General features: G+C 52.1%; 4 protein-coding genes across 6 annotated transcripts in view; 3 read left to right on the top strand and 1 right to left on the bottom strand.

The window, feature by feature from the left end:
* The first annotated feature begins 1270 nt into the window (after positions 1 to 1270).
* Positions 1271 to 2161, top strand: Lta (lymphotoxin alpha). Its single transcript, XM_008821549.1, has 3 exons — positions 1271 to 1366; positions 1449 to 1554; positions 1755 to 2161. Exons 1-3 carry the CDS (start codon positions 1271 to 1273, stop codon positions 2159 to 2161), a joined length of 609 nt encoding a protein of 202 aa, XP_008819771.1.
* Positions 2162 to 4134: 1973 nt separating this feature from the next.
* Tnf (tumor necrosis factor) lies at positions 4135 to 6544 on the top strand. 3 transcript variants are annotated; one of them, XM_008821546.3, is made up of 4 exons: positions 4135 to 4591; positions 5096 to 5150; positions 5313 to 5360; positions 5655 to 6544. In XM_008821546.3, exons 1-4 carry the CDS (start codon positions 4172 to 4174, stop codon positions 6071 to 6073), a joined length of 942 nt encoding a protein of 313 aa, XP_008819768.2. In that variant the 5' UTR covers positions 4135 to 4171; the 3' UTR covers positions 6074 to 6544. The 3 variants fall into 3 exon arrangements, with proteins under 3 accessions (XP_008819768.2, XP_008819769.1, XP_008819770.1); XM_008821547.2 differs by having other exon boundaries at positions 4294 to 4591; positions 5099 to 5150; XM_008821548.2 differs by lacking the exon at positions 5313 to 5360 and having other exon boundaries at positions 4294 to 4591.
* Positions 6545 to 9644: 3100 nt separating this feature from the next.
* Ltb (lymphotoxin beta) lies at positions 9645 to 11641 on the bottom strand. The gene is made up of 3 exons (XM_008821542.3): positions 11424 to 11641; positions 10740 to 11040; positions 9645 to 10222 (listed from the first exon to the last, which is right to left on the bottom strand). Exons 1-3 carry the CDS (start codon positions 11583 to 11585, stop codon positions 9792 to 9794), a joined length of 894 nt encoding a protein of 297 aa, XP_008819764.1. The 5' UTR covers positions 11586 to 11641; the 3' UTR covers positions 9645 to 9791.
* A 5556-nt stretch (positions 11642 to 17197) lies between these two features.
* Positions 17198 to 19779, top strand: part of Lst1 (leukocyte specific transcript 1) — a 3522-nt gene continuing 940 nt past the window's right edge. Inside the window, exons 1-3 of the mRNA XM_008821541.3 lie at positions 17198 to 17281; positions 18844 to 18945; positions 19542 to 19564. Of these exons, the coding sequence (XP_008819763.1) occupies positions 17248 to 17281; positions 18844 to 18945; positions 19542 to 19564 (159 nt within the window). The 5' untranslated portion in view covers positions 17198 to 17247. The remainder of the gene's footprint in view (positions 17282 to 18843; positions 18946 to 19541; positions 19565 to 19779) is intronic.

Raw genomic sequence — 19779 nt, 5'->3', positions numbered from 1 at the left:
GGGGCTCTATAGTGAAATTTCTTTTTTTCTTTTTTTCTTTTATTTTTTTTTTCTTTTTGGTCTTTTTGAGACAGGGTCTCCCTGTAGCCCCAGATGACCAGGATTCACTAAGAAGACCAGGCTGGCCTTGAGTTCACAGAGGGCCTCCTGCCTCTGCCTCCCAAGTGCTGGGATTAAAAGCGTATGCCACCATGCCCAGCATATAGTGAAATCTCTTAATATGAAACTCACCAGTGTGACTTGAATTACTTGTGACAAGGACAGGTTACAAGAGAAGAGAATGGGGTACCTGGGGGTTTAGCATGGGGTAGAAGGCTTGCCTAGTATGCATGAGACCCTGGGTTCGAACCCCAGCACTGCAAAAAAAAGTCAGTGGTCACATGTGGTTACAGAGCCCCCCCAATGTGGCCAGTACAGATGAAGAGAAGGAAGTATGCAGAGAAGCCTGTGATCAGTCAAGGGTGCAGGAGTGTTATAAGCCATCGCTCTTCAAGGGACCTGGCCTCCTGCCACAGCCCAGTGGTGCCCCCTCATTCTCCACGAATTGCCTGTCCCTTCTCAGGAACTGCTGGGCCTGACCCTGCTCCCTGGCAGCCCCCTGACCCTACTCGCTTTCCCAGAACTCAGTTGCTTGAGCCCTTAGCCTGCGGTTCTCTCCTAGGCCTCAGCCTTTCCTGCCTTCGACTGAATCGGCAGCATCTTCTAAGCCCTGGGGGCTTCCCCAGGCCCCAGCCCCGACCTAGAACCCGCCCGCCAGCCTGCCTCCCTGCCACAGCCGCTTCCTCTATAAAGGGACTCTAGAAGCTCCGGCAAAGGGCCCGCACAGCAGGTGAGACTTCTGTCCCATCTCCTTGGGCTTCCCCTGGTGACAGGCATCCATCCCGCAGGATCCTGGCTCTCCCTTGGGCCCCAGTCCTCCTGAGCCATCTGCCTGGGCCTGGGCCTTGTGGCTTTGGGTTTTGGTCTGTTCCAATAGGTTGGTCTCTTTCTCTCCACAGCTGTCATCCACTCTGATTCTGCTGTAAGAGCCTTTCCTCTTCCCATCTCCTCTGTCTCCGTCTCTGTCTCTCACCCCAACCCCTGCTAACCTCGGGGACTCCCTGCCAATGTCTTGTCCCCTTCTCTGTCTGTCGCCCTTTCTCTCAGGGTGGTTGGCGGGAGGGAGGTCTGCCTTCCGCTGTGTGCCACGCCCCATTCACTCTCTCTCTCTCTCTCTCCTCTCTCTCTCTCTCTCTCTCTCTCTCTCCCCCTCCCCCTGCAGGTTCTCCCCATGGCACCACCTGGCCGTCTCTACCTCTTGAGGGTGCTTGGCGCCCCCCTCCTCTTCCTCCTGGGGCTGCTGCTGGCCCTGCCCCCAGGGGCCCAGGTGAGGCATAGGAGAGCAAGGGCTGCTGGGGTGGACCAGCCAAAGCAGAGCCCTAGAGCCTCTCCACGCTGTTCTCCCTCAGGGACTCCCTGGTGTCCCCTTCTCGTCTTCAGCGGCCAGTACAGCCCATCAGCACCGCCAGGAGCTTGTGGCACACGGCACCTTCAAACCTGCTGCTCACCTTGTTGGTAAAGTCCCACCTCCAGGCCTGTAGTCAGCCCCGAGACCCAAGTGACCATCCCATCTCCCCCACCACCTTGTCTTACCCCTAAAGACAGAGGCAACCCTCTCCTATCCCCTCACCAACCATCCCAGTTGTCCAGTGACTGCTTCCCCGGAGACAAGGCCTCTGATCTTGACCCCTCCCCTCCCCCATGACTCGTTTTAGGAGACTCCGGCATACAGAACGCACTGCACTGGAAAGCAGACAGGGATCACGCCTTCCTCCAAGGCTTCTCTTTGAACAACAATTCCCTCCTGATCCCCACCAGCGGCCTCTACTTTGTCTACTCCCAGGTGGTTTTCTCTGGGTCAAGTTGCTTCAGTGAGGCCTGTAGTCTTCTCTACCTGACCCACGAAGTCCAGCTGCTCTCCTCCACATATCCCCAGCCCATGCCTCTCCTCAGTGCACACAGGTCTGTGCACCCAGGGATACGGGAGCGGTGGATGTGCTCCATGTACCAGGGGGCTGTGTTCCTGCTCAACAAGGGAGACCAGCTGTTCACCCACACAGACGGAATCTTTCATCTATACATCCGCTCCAGCAATGTATTCTTTGGAGCTTTTGCTCTGTAGTACTTGGAAACATCCAGGGAGGAAAAAGAAGTTGATTTTCAGGCCTTCTAACCATTTGGCCCCACACACCACCTCTCCTTTGCCCATCCCCACAATCTCACACCTTCCCCCACTCAAGTTGCCTGGAGCTTTCGAAGAAGGAATTCCAGGCACTCCAGGGGACCACACCAGATGCTCACCTGAGGATGTCAAGCCTGCCTAGAAAGTTCCTGCAGAGAGCTGTCTGTCTTGTGGGTCTAGGTGGGGCCAAGACCTTGGTGTGGAAAAGCTACAGGCATGCAGGAGGTGGCTGGGGGCAGGGGAAGGGGGCCTATTTATGAAGGAAAAGTTAAGTTATTTATTTATGAAGGATGGAGAGAGAAGAGCAATAGAGACCCATCAGATGAGAGTTCGTTTTGGAGATGAAGGGTGAGACATCAGCACCAGGCTCACCTGGGAGAGAGGGGAGGAGGTCTGAATGACCAAGGGGCTCTAGAAGGAAACACAAGGCTCTAAAAGCCAGCTGCTGCTTGGCTAGATACCCACAAGGAGCCACCGGCACTCTCAATGAAGCCAAATAAACCTCTTTTCTCTGAAATGGTGACTGCTCGTGTCTGTCTGGGGCTGGGGAAGAATCTCTTTGGTCTCTCTAAGGAATGGAGGGAAGGACAGAGGCTTCGGATGGGTCAGGGACTGTGGACAGAGCAAGGAGAGGCAAAGGTGCCTGGGAGCTCGTGGATGTGTGGAGCTCGTGGATGTGTGGCCAACTCATGGGGGTCAGACAGCCTAACTGCTGCAGGAGACCCAAAGAATAAGCTGGAGAGACCAAGGGAAGGGGCTGGAGGGGCTGGAGCCCCTGGAAACAGGTTTCCAGGAAGCCTCTGGAAGGAAGTGACCACAGCTAAGGGTAAAAGAATGTCCAGGACTATGAAGATGGAGGGTGGTACTCTTTGGAAGGTGTGACACCTGTAAGAGGTGGAACCAGGAGTCTGGAATATGACGGACATCTGAGGAGATATGGCCACACACCGAGCCTGTGAGGAAGAGGCTTTGTGGAAAAACTCCCTTTCAGAGTTAAGAGCACTGGCTGCTCTTGCAGAAAACCCAGGTTTGGTTCCCAGCACCCATATGGTGGCTAATAACCATCCATAACTCCAGTTCCGGGGGACCGGATGCCCTCTTCTGACCTCCACAGGCACTACATGCACAGGTGCACTTACATACAAGCAGACAAAGCATTCATACACATAAAAAGAAACTCCCTTGGTGCACGCTTTTAATCCCAGTACTCTAGAGGCAAAGGCAGGTGGATCTCTGTAAATTCAAGGACAGCCTGGTCTACATAGTGAGTTCCAGGCCACCCAGGGCTACATCGTGAGACCCTGTTTCAAAAAAAAAAGGAACAAACCCTCAACCTTGGAAACCAAGACAAAAAGCAACAATGTGAGCCCACAGTGAGAAATAAAAGGAGAAGGTGAAAGCTGTCTTGTGGGGTCCGTGAATTCCCAGGGCTGAGTTCATCTGTCTGGGGCTGTCCCAGACTTGTCCCCACTGCTCCCACCAGCCTGTCCAGAAGTCCTATGCATACCCCTGGCCTTAAGCCGCCCCACCCTCAGCCACTTCCCCACAGGCACCCAGACAGGGCTTCCCTCCTCATCAAGATTTCTTCCCTTCACGTATCCACCCCCATGTCAAGTTCTACCTCCATGTGAGTCCTATCCAGAAATTAGAGGGAAATAGACCTCAGGCATGGTCTCCCCCCAACCAAAGAAACAGAGACAATTAGCGTTGGGGTGGGGGTGGGGGCGAAGTTCAGCTCCCAAGGGTCCTAAACACATTGGTGGGTGGCCCAAGATTACCACAGAATCCTGGTGGGGAGGGGGAGGCGATTCCTTGATGCCTGGGTGTCCCCAACTTTCCAAACCTCTGCCCCCGAGATGGAGAAGAAACCGAGACAGAAGGTGTAGGGGCTACCGCTTCCTCCAGATGAGCTCATGGGTTTCTCCACCAAGGAAGTTTTCCGCTGGTTGAATGAGAGCCTATCCCCGCCCTCCTCTCACCCCAGGGCCTATAAAGGCTGCTGTCTGCTCACCCTGCCAGCAGACGCTCCCTCGGCAAGGACACCAGGGGACCTACCTGGTGGGAGAGAAGCAACTCCAGACCACCGTGGAAATAGCTCCTAGACAAGCAAGCATCCAGCCAAGCAGGTTCTGTTCCTCTCATACACTGGCTCGAGGCTCCACATCACCCTCTGGAAAGGACACCATGAGCACAGAAAGCATGATCCGGGACGTGGAGCTGGCAGAGGAGGCACTCCCCCAAAAGGCGGGGGGCCCCCAGGGCTCCAGGCGGTGTCTGTGTCTCAGCCTCTTCTCCTTCCTGCTTGTGGCCGGAGCCACCACGCTCTTCTGTCTTCTGAACTTCGGTGTGATCGGCCCCCAGAGGGAGGAGGTGAGTGGCTCAGCAGCCTTCACTCTTGTCCAGACAGAAAACAGGAGGAGGGCAAGAGAGGTGGGGTGAGGGAAAGAGGTGGGATAAGCGATGTGGAGGCAGCAGATGGGGAGAGAGACAGCAGAAAGAGAGACACAAATACAGCGTCTCTGACCCATGCACCCAGCTCACTAAACATCTGATCAGGGAATGAATGAATGAATGAGCAGACATACATGCCTAGGCCTCACTGCAGATGTGGAGAGAGATGTGGGGTGTGTGCAGAGGGATAGGGAAGAAATGAGAGATAAAGACAGCGATACAGATAGAGACAACAGGAGATACGAGAGATAAGGAGAGAGATGTGGTCGGCCAGTAGAAGGCATTCACTGGAAGTGCTCTTAAATGGCTGCATGAAGGAATGGATGAATGGAGAGAAAACCAGACACGCGGCAAAGGTTAAAGCTGTGGGCTTCCCTTCGGCGACGACTCCTCGGATACTGACCTTCTTCTCTTTCTACACAGAAGTTCCCGAATAACCTGCCTATCATCAGCTCCATGGCCCAGACCCTCACACTCAGTAAGTGTCCCCAAAGTCTCTCTCTTAATTTAGGGTGCAATTAGACTTGGGATGGAAGCAGTGGGGGTATTTTAGAACTTTGGTTTGTGGGGGAAGGGAATAGAGGTCAGAGTTGGCAGGTATATTCTGGGAAGCTTAAGTGTCATCTTCTTTTCTCCTCAGGATCACCTTCTCAAAACTCAAGCGACAAGCCTGTGGCCCATGTTGTAGGTAAGAGCTCTAAGCGTGTGTCTTGGGGATGACAGGGGAGATGGAGTATGGAGATAGGACTTGGGAGTCAAACCAGACTGAGAGTAGGCAGACCTTGGAGATACTACGTGAAGGGGTCAAAGGGAGGTGGAGGAACGGCAAGGCCTTAAGGGGGACACTCAAGATCTCATGGCCAAATGGGATGTGGGAAGAAAGAGGGTGCAGGAACCAGAAGTGGGGGTGGGTAGAACTTGAGGTTCAGGATGTGGAGAGTGAACTAACAGGGTCACACTGACTCACTTCTCCCTCCCTCAGCAAACCAGCAAGCGGAGGAGCAGTTGGAGTGGCTGAGCCAGCGTGCCAATGCCCTCCTGGCCAATGGTATGGAACTCAGAGACAACCAGCTGGTGGTGCCATCAGACGGGCTATACCTCATCTACTCCCAGGTTCTCTTCAAGGGCCAAGGCTGCCCCAACTATGTGCTCCTCACCCACACCGTCAGCCGCTTTGCTGTCTCCTACCAACACAAAGTCAACCTCCTCTCTGCCATCAAGAGCCCTTGCCCCAAGGAGACCCCTGAGGGGGATGAGCTCAAGCCCTGGTATGAGCCCATCTACCTGGGAGGCGTCTTCCAGCTAGAGAAGGGTGACCAACTCAGCGCCGAGGTCAATCTGCCCAAATATTTAGACTTTGCTGACTCTGGGCAGGTCTACTTTGGGATCATTGCTCTCTGAGGGGGATGGACCTCTGTCTTCTCTCTCCCCTCCCTTACTGTGACCCCTTAACTATCTACTTCTCAGACTCCCACCACCCCCTTCTGACTTAGAAAAGGAATTAATGGCTCAGGGTTGGGCCTCCCAAGCTCAGAATTTTCAACTACAGCACTCAGAAAACTAGGATGCTAGGGTGGTGGCCTGGACTAGCTATCATCAAAATTCAAACTGCGGCTTGCAGACCTCACTGGGCCTCAAATCTTGATTCCTGAATTTTACCTGGGACATCTGGACTTGGGGGAGGGAGCAGGCAGCCTCTGACATGGAACACTCCTGGAGAAGATACTCAGGCCTTCCTTCCTCAGATGTTTCCAGATGTTCCCCTGAGATGCAGTGTCCAGCCCTCCTCACAGAGCCAGGCCCCTCTATTTATGGTTGCACTTATGATTATTTATTTATTATTTATTATTTATTTATTTGCTGATGAATGTATTTATATGGAAGGCTGGGGTGTCCTGGACGACCCAATGTTGGGAACTGTCTTGAGCCAGACATATTTTCTGTGAAAATGGAGCTGGACCATCCAGCTGTTCTCACCTGGCCCCCTGGCTTCAGTGCCTCCAGTTTGCTTATTTCTGAAACAAAATATTTATCTAATCCAGCTGTCTTAATAGCGCTGATTTGGTGACCAGACTGTCGCTACATCGTTCAACCTCTGCTCCCCACGGGAGCTGTGACTGTAATCGCCCTACTGGTCAGTGGCGAGAAATAAAGATGACTTAGAAAAGAAATACTGTCTCTTTCTTGGAATTAATTCTGTACCTGTCTCTCCCTGGAGGTGGAAAATCATTCCCTATCTTCTCTCTAGGAGGCTTAAGATCTCTGGTCTGGACCTCAGCCTTTAAACCCCTGGGTCCATGAGACCCTATGAAACAAAGCCCAGCCACCATGCCCACCGCTCCCCGGAAACAGGAGTCTCAACCTAATTGCCTCTCCCTCTGGGCATGGGAATTTCCCACTCTGGGAATTCCAAATCCCTGCTGGGAAAGTACTGCAGTTATTTCCGGCCGGCTGTTGTGGCTCCACAGACCTGGGGAGGAGCCACATTCTCAGGTACCTGAATCACAGCCAAGGACCTGCCAGAGATTCAGGTGTCTCTGGCCTACAAACACTCACCAACTATGAGACCTGAACCATTCAACCTAATGAACAGAAATAGACCGCACACTGCCCGCAGGGCCCTGAGAACAGAGGTCCCAACCTCTGTCAGTGCCAAGCTCAGCACTTGGCAGGCTAGGCACTGTATCCTGTCTTTCTTTATCCAGCCACCAGCCCCTTGGTCCTCCCGATCCTCTGAAGATGGGAGAGATTGTTTTAAAAAGAAATGGGGAGCCGAGAGCATGGCCTGGCGATAAGGTGAATGCTTAACGTGCAATGCTGTGAGTTCAATACCCAGCACCAAACAAACAGTAAGCAAGGCATAAGATGTGGGTGAAGGAATCATTTGCCAGGTTTGGTTTTTTAAAATAAATTTTATTGGGGCTGGAGAGATGGCTCAGAAGTTAAGAACACTGACTGTTCTTGCAGGAGACAGGGGTTCGAATCCCAGCACCCACATGGCAGCTAATAACTGTAACTCTAGTTCCAGGGGATCCGACAGCCTCTTCTGTCCTCTGCGGGCATTGCACGACACGGGTGCTCTTACTTACATGCAGGCATAACACTCATACACATAAAATAAAAAATAATAAAATATAAAAAATGATAAATTTTATTTATTTTATGTGTAGGAGTGTATTGTATGCATGCATATAAGTGCACCCGTGTTGTGTAATGCTCGTGGAGGTCAGAAGAGGGCGTCAGATCCCCTGGAATTGGAGCTACAGATGATTGTCAGCCACCATGTGGGTGCTGGAAATTGAACCCGGGTCCTCTGCAAGAGCAGCCAGTGCTCTTCACTGCTGAGCCCTCTCTCCAGCCCCTAGCTTTGGTTTTCACTGATCTTTAGGCAAACAATAAGGGGTGTGTGAGGTGCGTGAACTGGAAAGAGGAAAACAACCTTGTTTTTTAAAAAATTACTCAATCACATATGCAGGACCTTGGGTTTGATCCCAACACCAATAATAATAGTAATAACAGTAATAATAATGGCTCAGTAGTACTTATTAAAGCATGGTTAAGGAAGACTTTATTGAGAACCACAGTGATTAGCTCGGAATAACAGTCTGCAGTGGGGAGAGAGGCTGGGCTCAGTTCCAACATGAACAACTGGGTCTTAAGAGCCAAAGAACAGGGTGGGCGTCAGGGGATGGCAAATGACTAAGAGGACAGAAAAATCAGGGTCAGGGGGATTCTGTCTAAACAGATCTGACAGGGCACTTGCTGAGACAGGTGAGGGTGAGCAGACATCACCTGGGGCATGTGGAGGACGACTGAGGGTAATCCAAGGTAGGAGGGGGAGCTTGCTAAACTGACTTCACAGGGCTCTTCACTAAAACTAAATTTGGTGGAGGAGGAGATTCAGAAGACTGACTAGAGTTTGGTCAAAGGATGTTGGTCACACACTCTCACCCCACAGGAAGGCTCTTCTATAGGCAAAGACAGACTATGGAGCTCCAGAGAGTGGTTGGGCTCACAGTCCACTCCTCTTTCACCCAGGTTGCCAGAGAGGGGAAAACCAACCATGTGGTATGCTGCAGGGGTGGCCTGACCCACTGGGGTGACCTAGATAAGGCCTTGGGCTCCCCTCTGCCTCATCCAGCCTGGGCCTGAAAGCCAGTCACGGCGTGGGGGGACTGACATTACTCACCCTAGGGGCCTCACACTTGCCCACTTTGTAGAAGGAGGGCCTGAGGTGTAAACAAAGGGTTAGGACTTTCCATTCCTAGAAGGGACTCCACCTCCACCTTCTCTACCCCCAGACTCTCCAGCTGTCAGCAAGTACCACAGATACCACAGACTCCTTCCTCTCCTTTTACCACCCTTCCTCCATCCTTCAAGGACCTGGTGATTGACTCCTCCTTAGATAACAGCTGTTAGGCAGTCCAGCAGTGACAAGCAAGGGGTCCATAGTGCCATTCTAGAGCGTTCCTTGCTGGGCCTGAGTATCATTTGCCTTCTCTTGTAGTGATTTTGTTGGTGGTGGTGTTTTGGTTTTTTTTTGTCTTTTTGAAACAGGGTCTCCCTGTAGCTCCAGCTGGCCTGGAACTCACTATGTAGACCAGGCTGGCCTTGAACTCAGAGATCTGCCTGCTTCTGCCTTCTGAGTGCTGGGACTAAAGGCGAGCGCCACCACACCCAGCTCCTTCCTGTAGTGATTTTGATTCCTCTAACAGTGGGGAAGGACAAAGGCGAAAACCACAAGGGCCCTCCTTGTGTGTGTGTGTCTTGTGGGAACCAGGTGTCCATGACAATCAGGATGCCTGGAAGCTTCAGGGTTGAAGCTGACCTCTTCTACGAGCTGGCCCTTGGTGTTAGAACCAGGGTCGGGTACAAGCAGACCACCATCCAGTTAGTTCACCCATTCCTGGCACACTGGAGCTTAATTTACATGTTTTATTTTCAACAAGTTCAAAATCAGTTTCCGAAGACTCTACATTATTTTTCCCACAGCCATAGGGTCACCAGGCACCCAGGTCCCCACCACCTGGGCTGACCCACATGTTCACACCAATGTAGTAAGTTCTTCCAAGGATGCAGGCCTACCATCATCCTATCCTCCAGGGATGCAGGTTCACCGTCATCCCACCATCACCGCCCCAAAGAAGGTCTTCCCTCTCCTGTAGTCCACTAAATCGGGGTGACTGATGTTGACGTACACCCTCTCCCCGCTGCGCAGCTGCACCAGGCCTCCGAACCCCACACTGCTGAACCACAGGGACCTGTCCATCGCAGGCATCACGGTCTCTGCACCCTCCAGCAGCAGCTCGGGAAACCCCGGGCCATAGGCACCACCGATCCGGTACAGGGAGCTGCTGAGCGTGAGCGAGGCTGTGCGGCCTCGGCCGGCAGGGGGCGCCCTGCCCCGGTAACCGACGTGACAGTACAGGTAGTAGATGCCGTCCTGCGGCAGTGCCAGCCCCGCGGTGCCCGAGAACTGCACGCCGCTCCTTAGAAACGCCTCCTCTTTGCTGGCCTCCCAGCTGAGTCCCTGCCCGCTCATCCAAGCACCTGCAGAGAGATGCAGGAACGCGGTCCTTTAGCAAACCCAGTGGTACCCAGCGTGGAGGAGCAGGCACAATGGTGCTACCTGCTAAATGGGTATGCTTTGATAGGATGGGGAAGGGGTGCAGGAGCAAGATCCAGGTTGGGTGTTATCTGCTCCCCCCAGAGGAAGTCAGAAAGCAAGAGCAGATGCATCAGGGCTTGCAAAAAAAGAAAGGTTTGCAAAAGGATTTGGGAAACGCAACAGTGGCATAGGATGGCCTAAAGGCCCTCACTGTGGGCATGCACAGTTGGCATCCTGGTGCTATGCACTCACTTGTTAAGAGCCTTACCTATAGCTGGGTGTGGTGGCGCACGCCTTTAGTCCCAGCACTCAGGAGGCAGAGGCAGGCGGATCTCTGTGAGTTCGAGGCCAGCCTGGTCTACATAGTGAGTTCCAGGACAGCTGGGGTTACAGGGAGACCCTGTCTCAAAAAGACCAAAAAAAAATTAAAAAAAAAAAAAAACAGAAAAAGAGCCTTACCTATGAGGTGAGCAGCAGGGAGCTCGGGGCTGAGATCTGTCCTGGGTTTCTCCTTTTGCAGCTGTTGAAACCCTGAAACTGGCACAGAGTCCATCGCTGGAGGCTGGGTGACCACCCGCACATCCTGAGGGGACTGAGTGGCAGATGGGGAATCTGGAGTCCTAGAAGGAGAGGGTATCTGGGGACGCAGAGCGGGGTTAGGAGTCCTTGAGAGGTTAGAGGGTGAAGGCAGGAGGCAAGGTGGTCTGTCGTCATCCAGTCCTTTCTGGGCCTGTGGCCCGGAGCTAGCTGTCTTCTCAACCTGGTTGGGTGAGGTCACAGTGTCTGGAGTCCAGATTCAGCTGATGCCAGTTCCACCCCTCCCACCAGAGACCCAGGCCTCAGGCCTGCAGCACTCCCCAACCCTCCCCGCCCCTCACTGGAAGAGAGAGCAAGCAAAGCTTGTGTACTTGGGCAGGGGCTGAGGGTGTCTTGGGAAAAGAAGACAGGCAACCAAGAAGGGACGTGCGGACATAAGGCTCCGACAGCCTCATTGGAACAGAAAGAGTGAGCAAAGAGGCCAGACATTTCCTCCAAGAGGACAGCCAGACAGCTGAGCCAGGTAGGCAAAACACCCTAAGCCCAGCCCAAGATGAGGGAGCATCCACAAGATGCAGCTCTCTGCGGCCCGTTGCAGCCACTTACCCATCCTCCCTGATCCTGGGGTACCAAGGCCAGCACAGCCAGGACGGTGATAGGCACTGCCAACAGCAAGGTCAGCAGTGAACTTGTTCCTGCCACAGCCAGCAAGAGGCAGCCCCTCCCCAGGGGCCTCCCACCTGGGCTCTGCAGCCCCCTTGTCCCCATCCAGACTCTGAACCAGGGCCAGGGCAGGGGGGGCTTTCATACCTCAGGGGTAGGGCTGCCCCCTCCCTACAGCCCCACACACCTGGCTGGGGACTTTCCACACACCCCTGCTCCCCTCACACAGCTTCCTGTTTACCCAGAGCTGGGGTGGGGCAGCTGGATGCCTGGGTTCTCTGAACTGGGGAAGGAGATGGGGTAGAGGGCGGTTTTCAAGGTTGAGCTGGAGGGGAGCTTAGCTGGGAGGGAAACCGAGGCCCAGGGACGGAAGGTAGTTTGCAGAAGGTGAGGCCTAGATGCGTGCTGCAGGGAGCACTACAAACCCCCCCCCCCCCGCTGGGTTAGGGACTAGAATGGGAAGTCTTCAGGGCTGGGTGTCCGTGTCCCTGAAGAGACCCTGTGCCATACTGGGTGGCCTCTTCCCATTTCTACCCCTAACACTAGGTGGAAAAGGCAGAGTTAAGCCAGTCCTAAGTGATGGCAGCTTCATGAAGGGCCTCAGCCTGGCCACTGACCGCTCCCTCACTGAGGAAGGACAGACATAGTGCCTCCTCCCTTATTACAAAGAATAAAGACAGCAAGACAGCACGGAGGCACACCCCACCTCGACAGCTACGGTCTAGAGTAAGCCTGATCCATTAGGAAGTGTTCAGTAAGGGTTTGTAATGAACAAAAGGATGAATGGACGGGTAAGCAAAACAGCAGGAACTGAATTAACAGAAGAGGCGGCAGGTGGGAAAGCTGAGGGGAGACTAGGTCCAAGGAAGCTAGACCCCGGTTTCATGCTGGAAGAGGGGTGTCATTTTGTTCAGTGATATCACTGCTGATAAATTGCCCATGCAGTAAATAATCCCCTACCCATGCTCATGCAGGCAATCCGAATTAATCTCTGGGTCAAAAAAAGATAGAACAATGGGTGTGGTAGCACACTCCTGTAGTCCCAGCACTAGGGAGGCAGAGGCATGTGGATCTCTGTGAGTTCAAGGCTGGCCTGGTCTACATGTCAATTTCCAGGACAGCTGGGGCTACAGGGAGACCCTGTCTCAAAAAGACCAAAAAAATTTTTTTATTTATTATTTTCATTTTATGAGTGTTTTGCCTGCATGTAAGTGCACCATATGTGTGTAATGCCCCCACAGAGGCCAGAAGAGGGTATTGGCTCTCTTGGAACTGGAGTTATGGACGGTTGTTAGCCACCATGTGGGTGCTGGAATGAAACCCAGGTCCTCTGCAAGAGAGGGAAGTGTTCTTAACCGCTGAGCCATCTCTCCAGCCCTGATCTACAGTCTTTAGTATATTATTCATTTAATCTTGACCAAAAAACCCTAATAAGAAACTGAGGCACAGGGAGGTAAAGGAACTTGCGGATGGGATGGGTGTGTGGTTCATTGACATGGTGCTTGACCACTGGTGTGCGGGATAACTTTAGTGTCAACTTGACACACCTGGGTTGAGGGAGCTTCAACTGGGGAACTGTCTCCATAGGACTGGCCTGTGGCAATGTCTGTGGGGCATCTTCTTGATTGACAAGTGCTGTGGGAGGGCCCAGCCCACTGTGGGTGGTGCCACCCCTGGGCAGGTGGGCCTGTGTTGCATAAGAAAGCAGGCTGAGCAGGGGCCAGGGGAGCAAGCCAGTAAGCAGTGTTCCTCCATGGCTGTGCTCCAGCTCCTGCCTCCAGGTTCCTGCTCTGAGTTCCTACCTTGGGCTCCCCAATGAGCTGTGACCTCGGAGATGTAAGACAAATAAACCCTTTCCTCCCCAAGCTGGTATTGGTCAGAGTGTTAGTGTTTTGTCACAGCAATGGAGAAACAAACCAGGACAACTGGGTTTGATTAAAAAAAAGAAGAACAGAAAAAAACCCAAAAACCCAGTACTAACTTCAGATTTGTACATTTTACTATATGCAAATTTTATCTTCCTCAGGCAAGAAAAGAAATGAGGAAACAGATACTGAACTCGAGCGAGTGACCACCATGCTGAGCAGTCTAGAGGCGGCATGTAGTGACCTTCGCAACGCTGAGAGATTGAGAGATGGAAAGGGGCCTGGGGAAGTGGTTCAGTGGGTGCAGCGCTTGCTTAGCATGCGCAAAGCCCTCTTGGTTTTGATCCCCAACACTGCACAAACTGGGTGTGGTGGCACATGCCTGTAATCCCAGCAAGACCATCAGGAAGTTCAAGGTCAGCTACGTATGGAAGCCAGGCGAGGTGACATATGCCTTTAATCCCAGCACTTGGGAGGCAGAGACAGGTGGGCCTCTATGAGATCAAGGCGAGCCTGGTCTACGTAGTGAGTTCCAGGTCAACTATGGCTACAAAGAGACAGTTTTTCAAAAACCAAAACCAAACAACCTGCATGTGAAGTTTGATGCCAGCTTGCCCCACTCCAAAATAAATAAATAAAAAATGAAATGGGTATGTGATTTACGAAGGGCACTCGTAGGTCTAGGTGAAAAGGATTTATTTGTATGATTCTTTCAGTTTTTCTAGATGTTTGAACTTGTGTGGATGTATGTGTGTGGGTATAATTTGTGTATTTCTATGCACCTGTTCTTGTATGTGAGTGCAGGCACGTGCATACCACACGTGTCGAAGTCAGAGACAGGGGCTATTTGTTGCTGACTGCCGCCCAGCCCAGGCAAGGTGGCCCATGTTCCGCCCCCTGTCACTGCCGCCTGTCCCACAGCTGCACTTCAGAAGTGGCTACCATGGTTTATGGGTTCTGGGGATTCGAACTTAGGTCCTCACTCTCCCACCTCAGGTGCTTTGACCCACACTCATCCATCTCCTTAACTTGATGTTTCAGGTTCGTTTGTTTTGAGACAGGGTCTCCCTGTAGCCCCAGGTGGCCTGGAACTAGCTACGTACACCAGTCTGACCTCCATCTCACAGAAATCTGCCTGCCTCTGCCTCCCGCGTGCTGGGACTCCAGGTGTGCACCACCGCTCTTGGCATGTTTGAGCTTTTTTTTTTAAATGTTTTATTATTGTTATTTTTTATGTGTATGTATCACCTGCATGTAGGTAAGTGCACCTGTGTCGTCCAATGCCCCAGAGGACAGAAGAGGCTCTTGGATCCCCTGGAATTGGAGTTACAGACAGTTGTTAGCTGCCACATGGGTGCTGGGATTCGAACCCGGGTCTTCTGCAAGACCAGCCAGTGTTCTTAACCGCTGAACCATCTCTCCAGCCCATGTTTGAGCTTTTTAATAATAAAATATAAATTTAACATAAAATACATATATTTAAAATACCTAAATTGGGGATGGAGAGATGGCTCAGTGGTTAAGAGCACTGACTGTTCTTGCAGAAGACCCAGCTTTGAATCCCAGCGTGTACACGGCAGCTAGCAACTGTCTATAACTCCAGTTCCAAGGGATCCAACAGCCTCTTCTGTCCTCAATGGGCATTGCACGACACGGGTGCTCTTACCTACATGCAGGTATAACACTCATACACATAAAATAAAAACAATAAATTTAAAAATAAATAAAAATTAAAATACCTAAATTGTGTAAACATTTAGGGAAACATTTTAGGGTGGCATAGGAAAAGGAAGTAGAAAGTTCCTGATTATGGACAAAACACACATGGATGGGGGCTGGGGAGATGGTTCGGCAGTTAAGGATTAAGAGCTCTTGCAAAAGACCCCCACAGGTCTCTACAGTTCCCAGAACTCACGTCAGAGGGCTCATAACTGCCTGTAACTCCAGCTCTAAGGGAGTCTGATGCTTCTGTAAGCATCTGCACTCGACATGCGCAAACCCACACAGAGACACACAGACACATAATTAAAAATAAAAGACATCTTTTTAAAAAAACATATGGATGTAAGCTGGGCGTGGTGGCGCACGCCTTTAATCCCAGCACTCGGGAGGCAGAGGCAGGTGAATCTCTGTTAATTCCAGGCCAGCCTGGTCTACATAGCCAGTTCCAGGCCAGCTGGGGCTACAGGAAGACCCTGTCTCAAAAAGACCCAAAAAAACCCATATGGATGCAGACACTAGATCTCTTCACCCCCTGCCTCCACCTGAACCATCAATCTTTACTCTCCTCAGAATCTCAGGGTGCCACCCTCCAGCACCCCTCCTCCTCGCTGACATAGTGCTACTGAGCCTTTACCCAGGTTGCCTTTCCGTGGACTGTTGCCTTAGTTCTGTGCTCACCACTACTCTATCTGTCAGCAGTGACCAACAATCTGATCTGGCTGCCTCTGACCATCCTGCTTGTTAACAGCCAGCCAATATCCTTCTGGATATAGTTGTTGAACTCTGGGAGTCACCCCAGAAACCTCGGAGCTGTGTCTGTTGCTGGAGCTACTGGGGTGTGTATGTCTGTACACAAACACCAAGATCATGAACTCTCAGCAGATGCACCATGAAGGGTATCTGGGGACAAGTTTATCAGGGAAGGTGGCTACTTCAGGATGACTGGAGCCGAGCTGGAGACCACCCTGGTGACACCCAGGAGCCTCAAAGAAAAGATGCTGTGACTCCATCAGGGTTACACTCTGTATTCTAGATGCTGGGGAGGCTTGGAGGCAGGGATAACAGAACTGGAGGAGGGGCCGGAGTGCCTGAGGTGGCGGTTTCTTTCCTGCCTGGGTGACTCTCAACAGTTGAGTCCCATTTGCAAGCCACAGGCTCTGGGTAAGCTGGGAGTCAGCAGGGATCCTGGCTGGGGAAACCATGCCAGGGACACCCTTAAGGGAGGCTAGGTGGAGTCAAGTATGGATTCACGGGTCCCTGAGATTCTATCCTCTGAGTTCCTGAGTCTTCTCATTCCAAACAAGGTAAAACCCTCTACAGGGGAAGTGGTGGCACCCTGTCACATCAGCGCTTTGTAGGCTGGGGTAGAAGGATAGAGAGGTGGAGGCCAGCCTGGGCTACATATTTTGGAAACTCTGTTTCAAATAATAATAATAACAATCATCATCATCATCATCATCATCATCATCATCATCTACTGTGTTTCTACTTCCTCACAGTTACCTCAGGGCCGCCTCCCCTCCACCTGGGCCTAGGTTTCCCCACACCACAGTATCCCTTTTAAACCCAGGAGGCTCTTGGTTTTAAACTGTAATCCCTACATCTGGTTCTTGGGCTAAGTTAGTGGCCTTCTCTTTTTGCCCTCAAACAGGAACCAGTGGTTGAAGGGCAGGAAGTACCTGAGGAGAAGTTAAGGCCCCCTCCAGGGAACCCCCTTGCCCCCATTTTTCCACACCGGCCAAATAGGCTCCACTCTCCTGGGGACACTGGATACCCTCCTGTGTACTTGTACAGGGGTCCACACACCCACTTCCGACCTTAGGTTCCCTCTGTGTATCAGTGCCTCTCACCAGCACCCAGGGTCACGTGTGCTGCAGGCCCCCTGTAAGCATGGGGCAGAGGGCAGCGACGGGGACTGGGTAGCCGAATCCTGGCTCTACCACTTTTAGGCTTCCCTTGTTCAAGTCCAGCCTTGAGGCTCAGACTCTTGGCCTGGGAAAGGGCTGCCGTTTGCCTTATGACAAATGGAAAGCGCCCAGCTCAGTGAGGACAAGGATTGTAATGGGGCCCCTGGCCTCACAAATGAGGAACTTGAGGCATGTGACTAGCCTAGGCCATTAAGCCCAGAAGAGCAGGGGTTAGCTGTCTTAACCTTCAGGCCAGCTCTCAGTCCCTGGACTATGTCATATCACATCCGTGACTGTTTCAAACGGGGTAAGTAGGGAATACCTCCCCTCTGCAGGAAGGATGTGGGTGCTGGGGACTAAGGGATGAAAAGCAGTGTCCAGCTGGACGTGGTGGCGCACACCTTTAATCCCAGCACTAGGGAGGCAGAAGCAGGCGGATCTCTGTGAGTTCAAGGCCAGCCTACTCTACATAGTGAGTTTCAGGCCAGCTGGAGCTACAGAGAGACCCTGTCTCAAAAAGTCCCCCCAAAATAAAAGAAAAGCAGTGTTCAGGGCTGACAGGATGTGGTCAAGACCCCTGGGGACCAGCCAGTACAGAGACTTCTCGAAAGTCCCAGCAGGAGTTGTGGTGGGGAAGCCTCTGGAGGACCAAGTGGTCTCTGATTTTTAGGCCAGGTGACTGTGGAGAGATGTCAATCTCTCTGGAAGGAAGTGAGAATGAAATCTAGCATGAAGAACCTCTCTGGTGCACACCTTTAATCCCAGCACTGGAGAGGCAGAGGCAGGCAGATCTCTATGGGTTCGAGGTCAGCCTGGTCTACATAGTGAGTTCCAGGCCAGCCAAGGTTACATAGTGACTGTCTCAAAAACAAAAAAAAAACAGGTAAACAAACAAACAACAACAACAACAAAAAAAGGAAAAGCAAAGAATCTCTCTGAGTGGCTGGGGATATATAGCTCAGAGTGCTAGCCTAACAGACGGGAAGCCTGGGTTCGAGCCCCAGGATTACATAAAACTGGGCATCGTAGTGTATGCCTGTAATCTAGGCACTCTGGAGGCAGAGACAGGTGGATCTCTATGACTTCCAGGCCAGCCTGGTCTACATATCAAGTTCCAGGCCAGCTGGGGCTACAGGGAGACCTTGACTCAAAAAGACAAAAAAAAAAAGATCATGAATTACTGATCTGTAGTGACTTCAAGAAGATTGAGGATCAGCCTGGATTACATGAGACCTCATCTCAAAAAGAAGACTCTCTCTGAGAGCATTTTCTTTTTCTACCTCTAAAATTGTTAGAGGATGGTAGAGCCTAGCATGCACGAATCCTTGGCTCCAGTCCCCAGTACTGCATAACCCAAGCATGGTGGTACACACCTGTCATCCTAGCACTCTGGAGGTAGAGGCATGAGAATCAGAAATTCAAGGTCATCCTGGGCTACAAAGTGAGTGTGAAGCTAGCCTGGGACATGTGAGACCCTGTCAAAAAAGAAAGAGCTAGGCATGGTGGCACATGCCTTCAATCCCAGCACTCAGGAGGCAGAGACAGGTAGATCTCTGTGGGTTCGAGGCCAGCTAGCCAAGGCTACATAGTGAGACCCTGTATCAAAATAAGAAAGAGAGAGGGAGATGGGGGGGGGAGAAGACATAAAGCATAAAGGTGGGAAGGCCACATGTTGGGGGATCTGGGGAGAGTGGGGGCTGTTGTGGGTGGATGTGACCAAGATACTTTGGATATATGTATGAAATGCCAGAGAATTAAAAAATTAGAAAAGAGAAGAGCTTCGTTGGAGGAATTGTGACACTCCCGACCCGAGGCTGGGAAGCTGAGGGGACAAGTGGATCCCCTCACAAGCACCTCTCTTCCCTACAGAGTTCTGCTCTTACCTGTGGTACGGGAGCTTGGGGCTGGGAGGGCTGCTAACCCTGACTGTCATCATTCTGTCCATCTGCCTGTACCGGTTCCATCAGAGAGGTGAGTCCCACCGGCACCCCCACAGCTTGTCCTCTCGCACCTTGCCACTGTTGGTGCTGAACTCCCCAGTAGTCCTGACACATCCTGGTATAAGGATAAGAGCCTGGGGCTGGAGAGATGGCTCGCTGACTGTTTTTGCAGAAGACCCGGGTGTGTTAGCACCCACATGGCAGCTAACAACTGTCCGTAACTCCAGTTCCAGGGGATCCGACAGCCACTTCTGTCCTCCGTGCGCATTGCATGACACCAGTGCACTTACATGCAGGCAATACATGCATACACATAAAATAAAAATAATAAATAAAATAAGAAAAAAAAAAGAGCCTGGTGGGAGAGGCCAGAGAAGGGTCTATAGGACCTGAGCTTTGACTGTGGTTCCCCTGGCAGTCAGCAAATGAGAAGGGGGTGGGGGTGAGGAAGGTGGAAAAGTTGGATGGGGGGCTCTGCTGGAATTGGGGAGCCTAAGTGGGGAGTGGTGTTGGGGTGGGGAAGCCTGAGTGGGTTTGTTGTGCTGGGGCTGGGGAGCCAGGTGAGGGGCTGTGCTGGGGTGGGGGAGCTGGGTAGAGGGTTTTGCTGAATCACTTCTTTTCTTCCAGTGAAGAGGCTGGAGAGGAGCGAGGTAAGTCTGGTGGTAGAGGAGGAGGCTGGGAAAGCCCAAGTGGGGAGTGGGGCTGGGTGGGGGAGGAAGCCAAGAGAAAAGGGAAGAGGAAGTCGGAGCTTGAGAGAGTCAGAGAGATGGAGAAAATGAGAGAGGCAGAAAGAGAAATAAGACAGGAAGAGAGGGAAGAAATGATGGGCTGATAAAAATATAAAATAACATTGGGAGAGGGAGGG

This window comes from Nannospalax galili, unplaced genomic scaffold (genome assembly GCF_000622305.1).
Source record: "Nannospalax galili isolate Female #2095 unplaced genomic scaffold, S.galili_v1.0 scaffold948, whole genome shotgun sequence".
Lineage (NCBI taxonomy): Eukaryota > Metazoa > Chordata > Mammalia > Rodentia > Spalacidae > Nannospalax > Nannospalax galili.
Note: the sequence above shows the minus strand (reverse complement) of the source record. Positions and strands in the feature narration are given on the sequence as shown.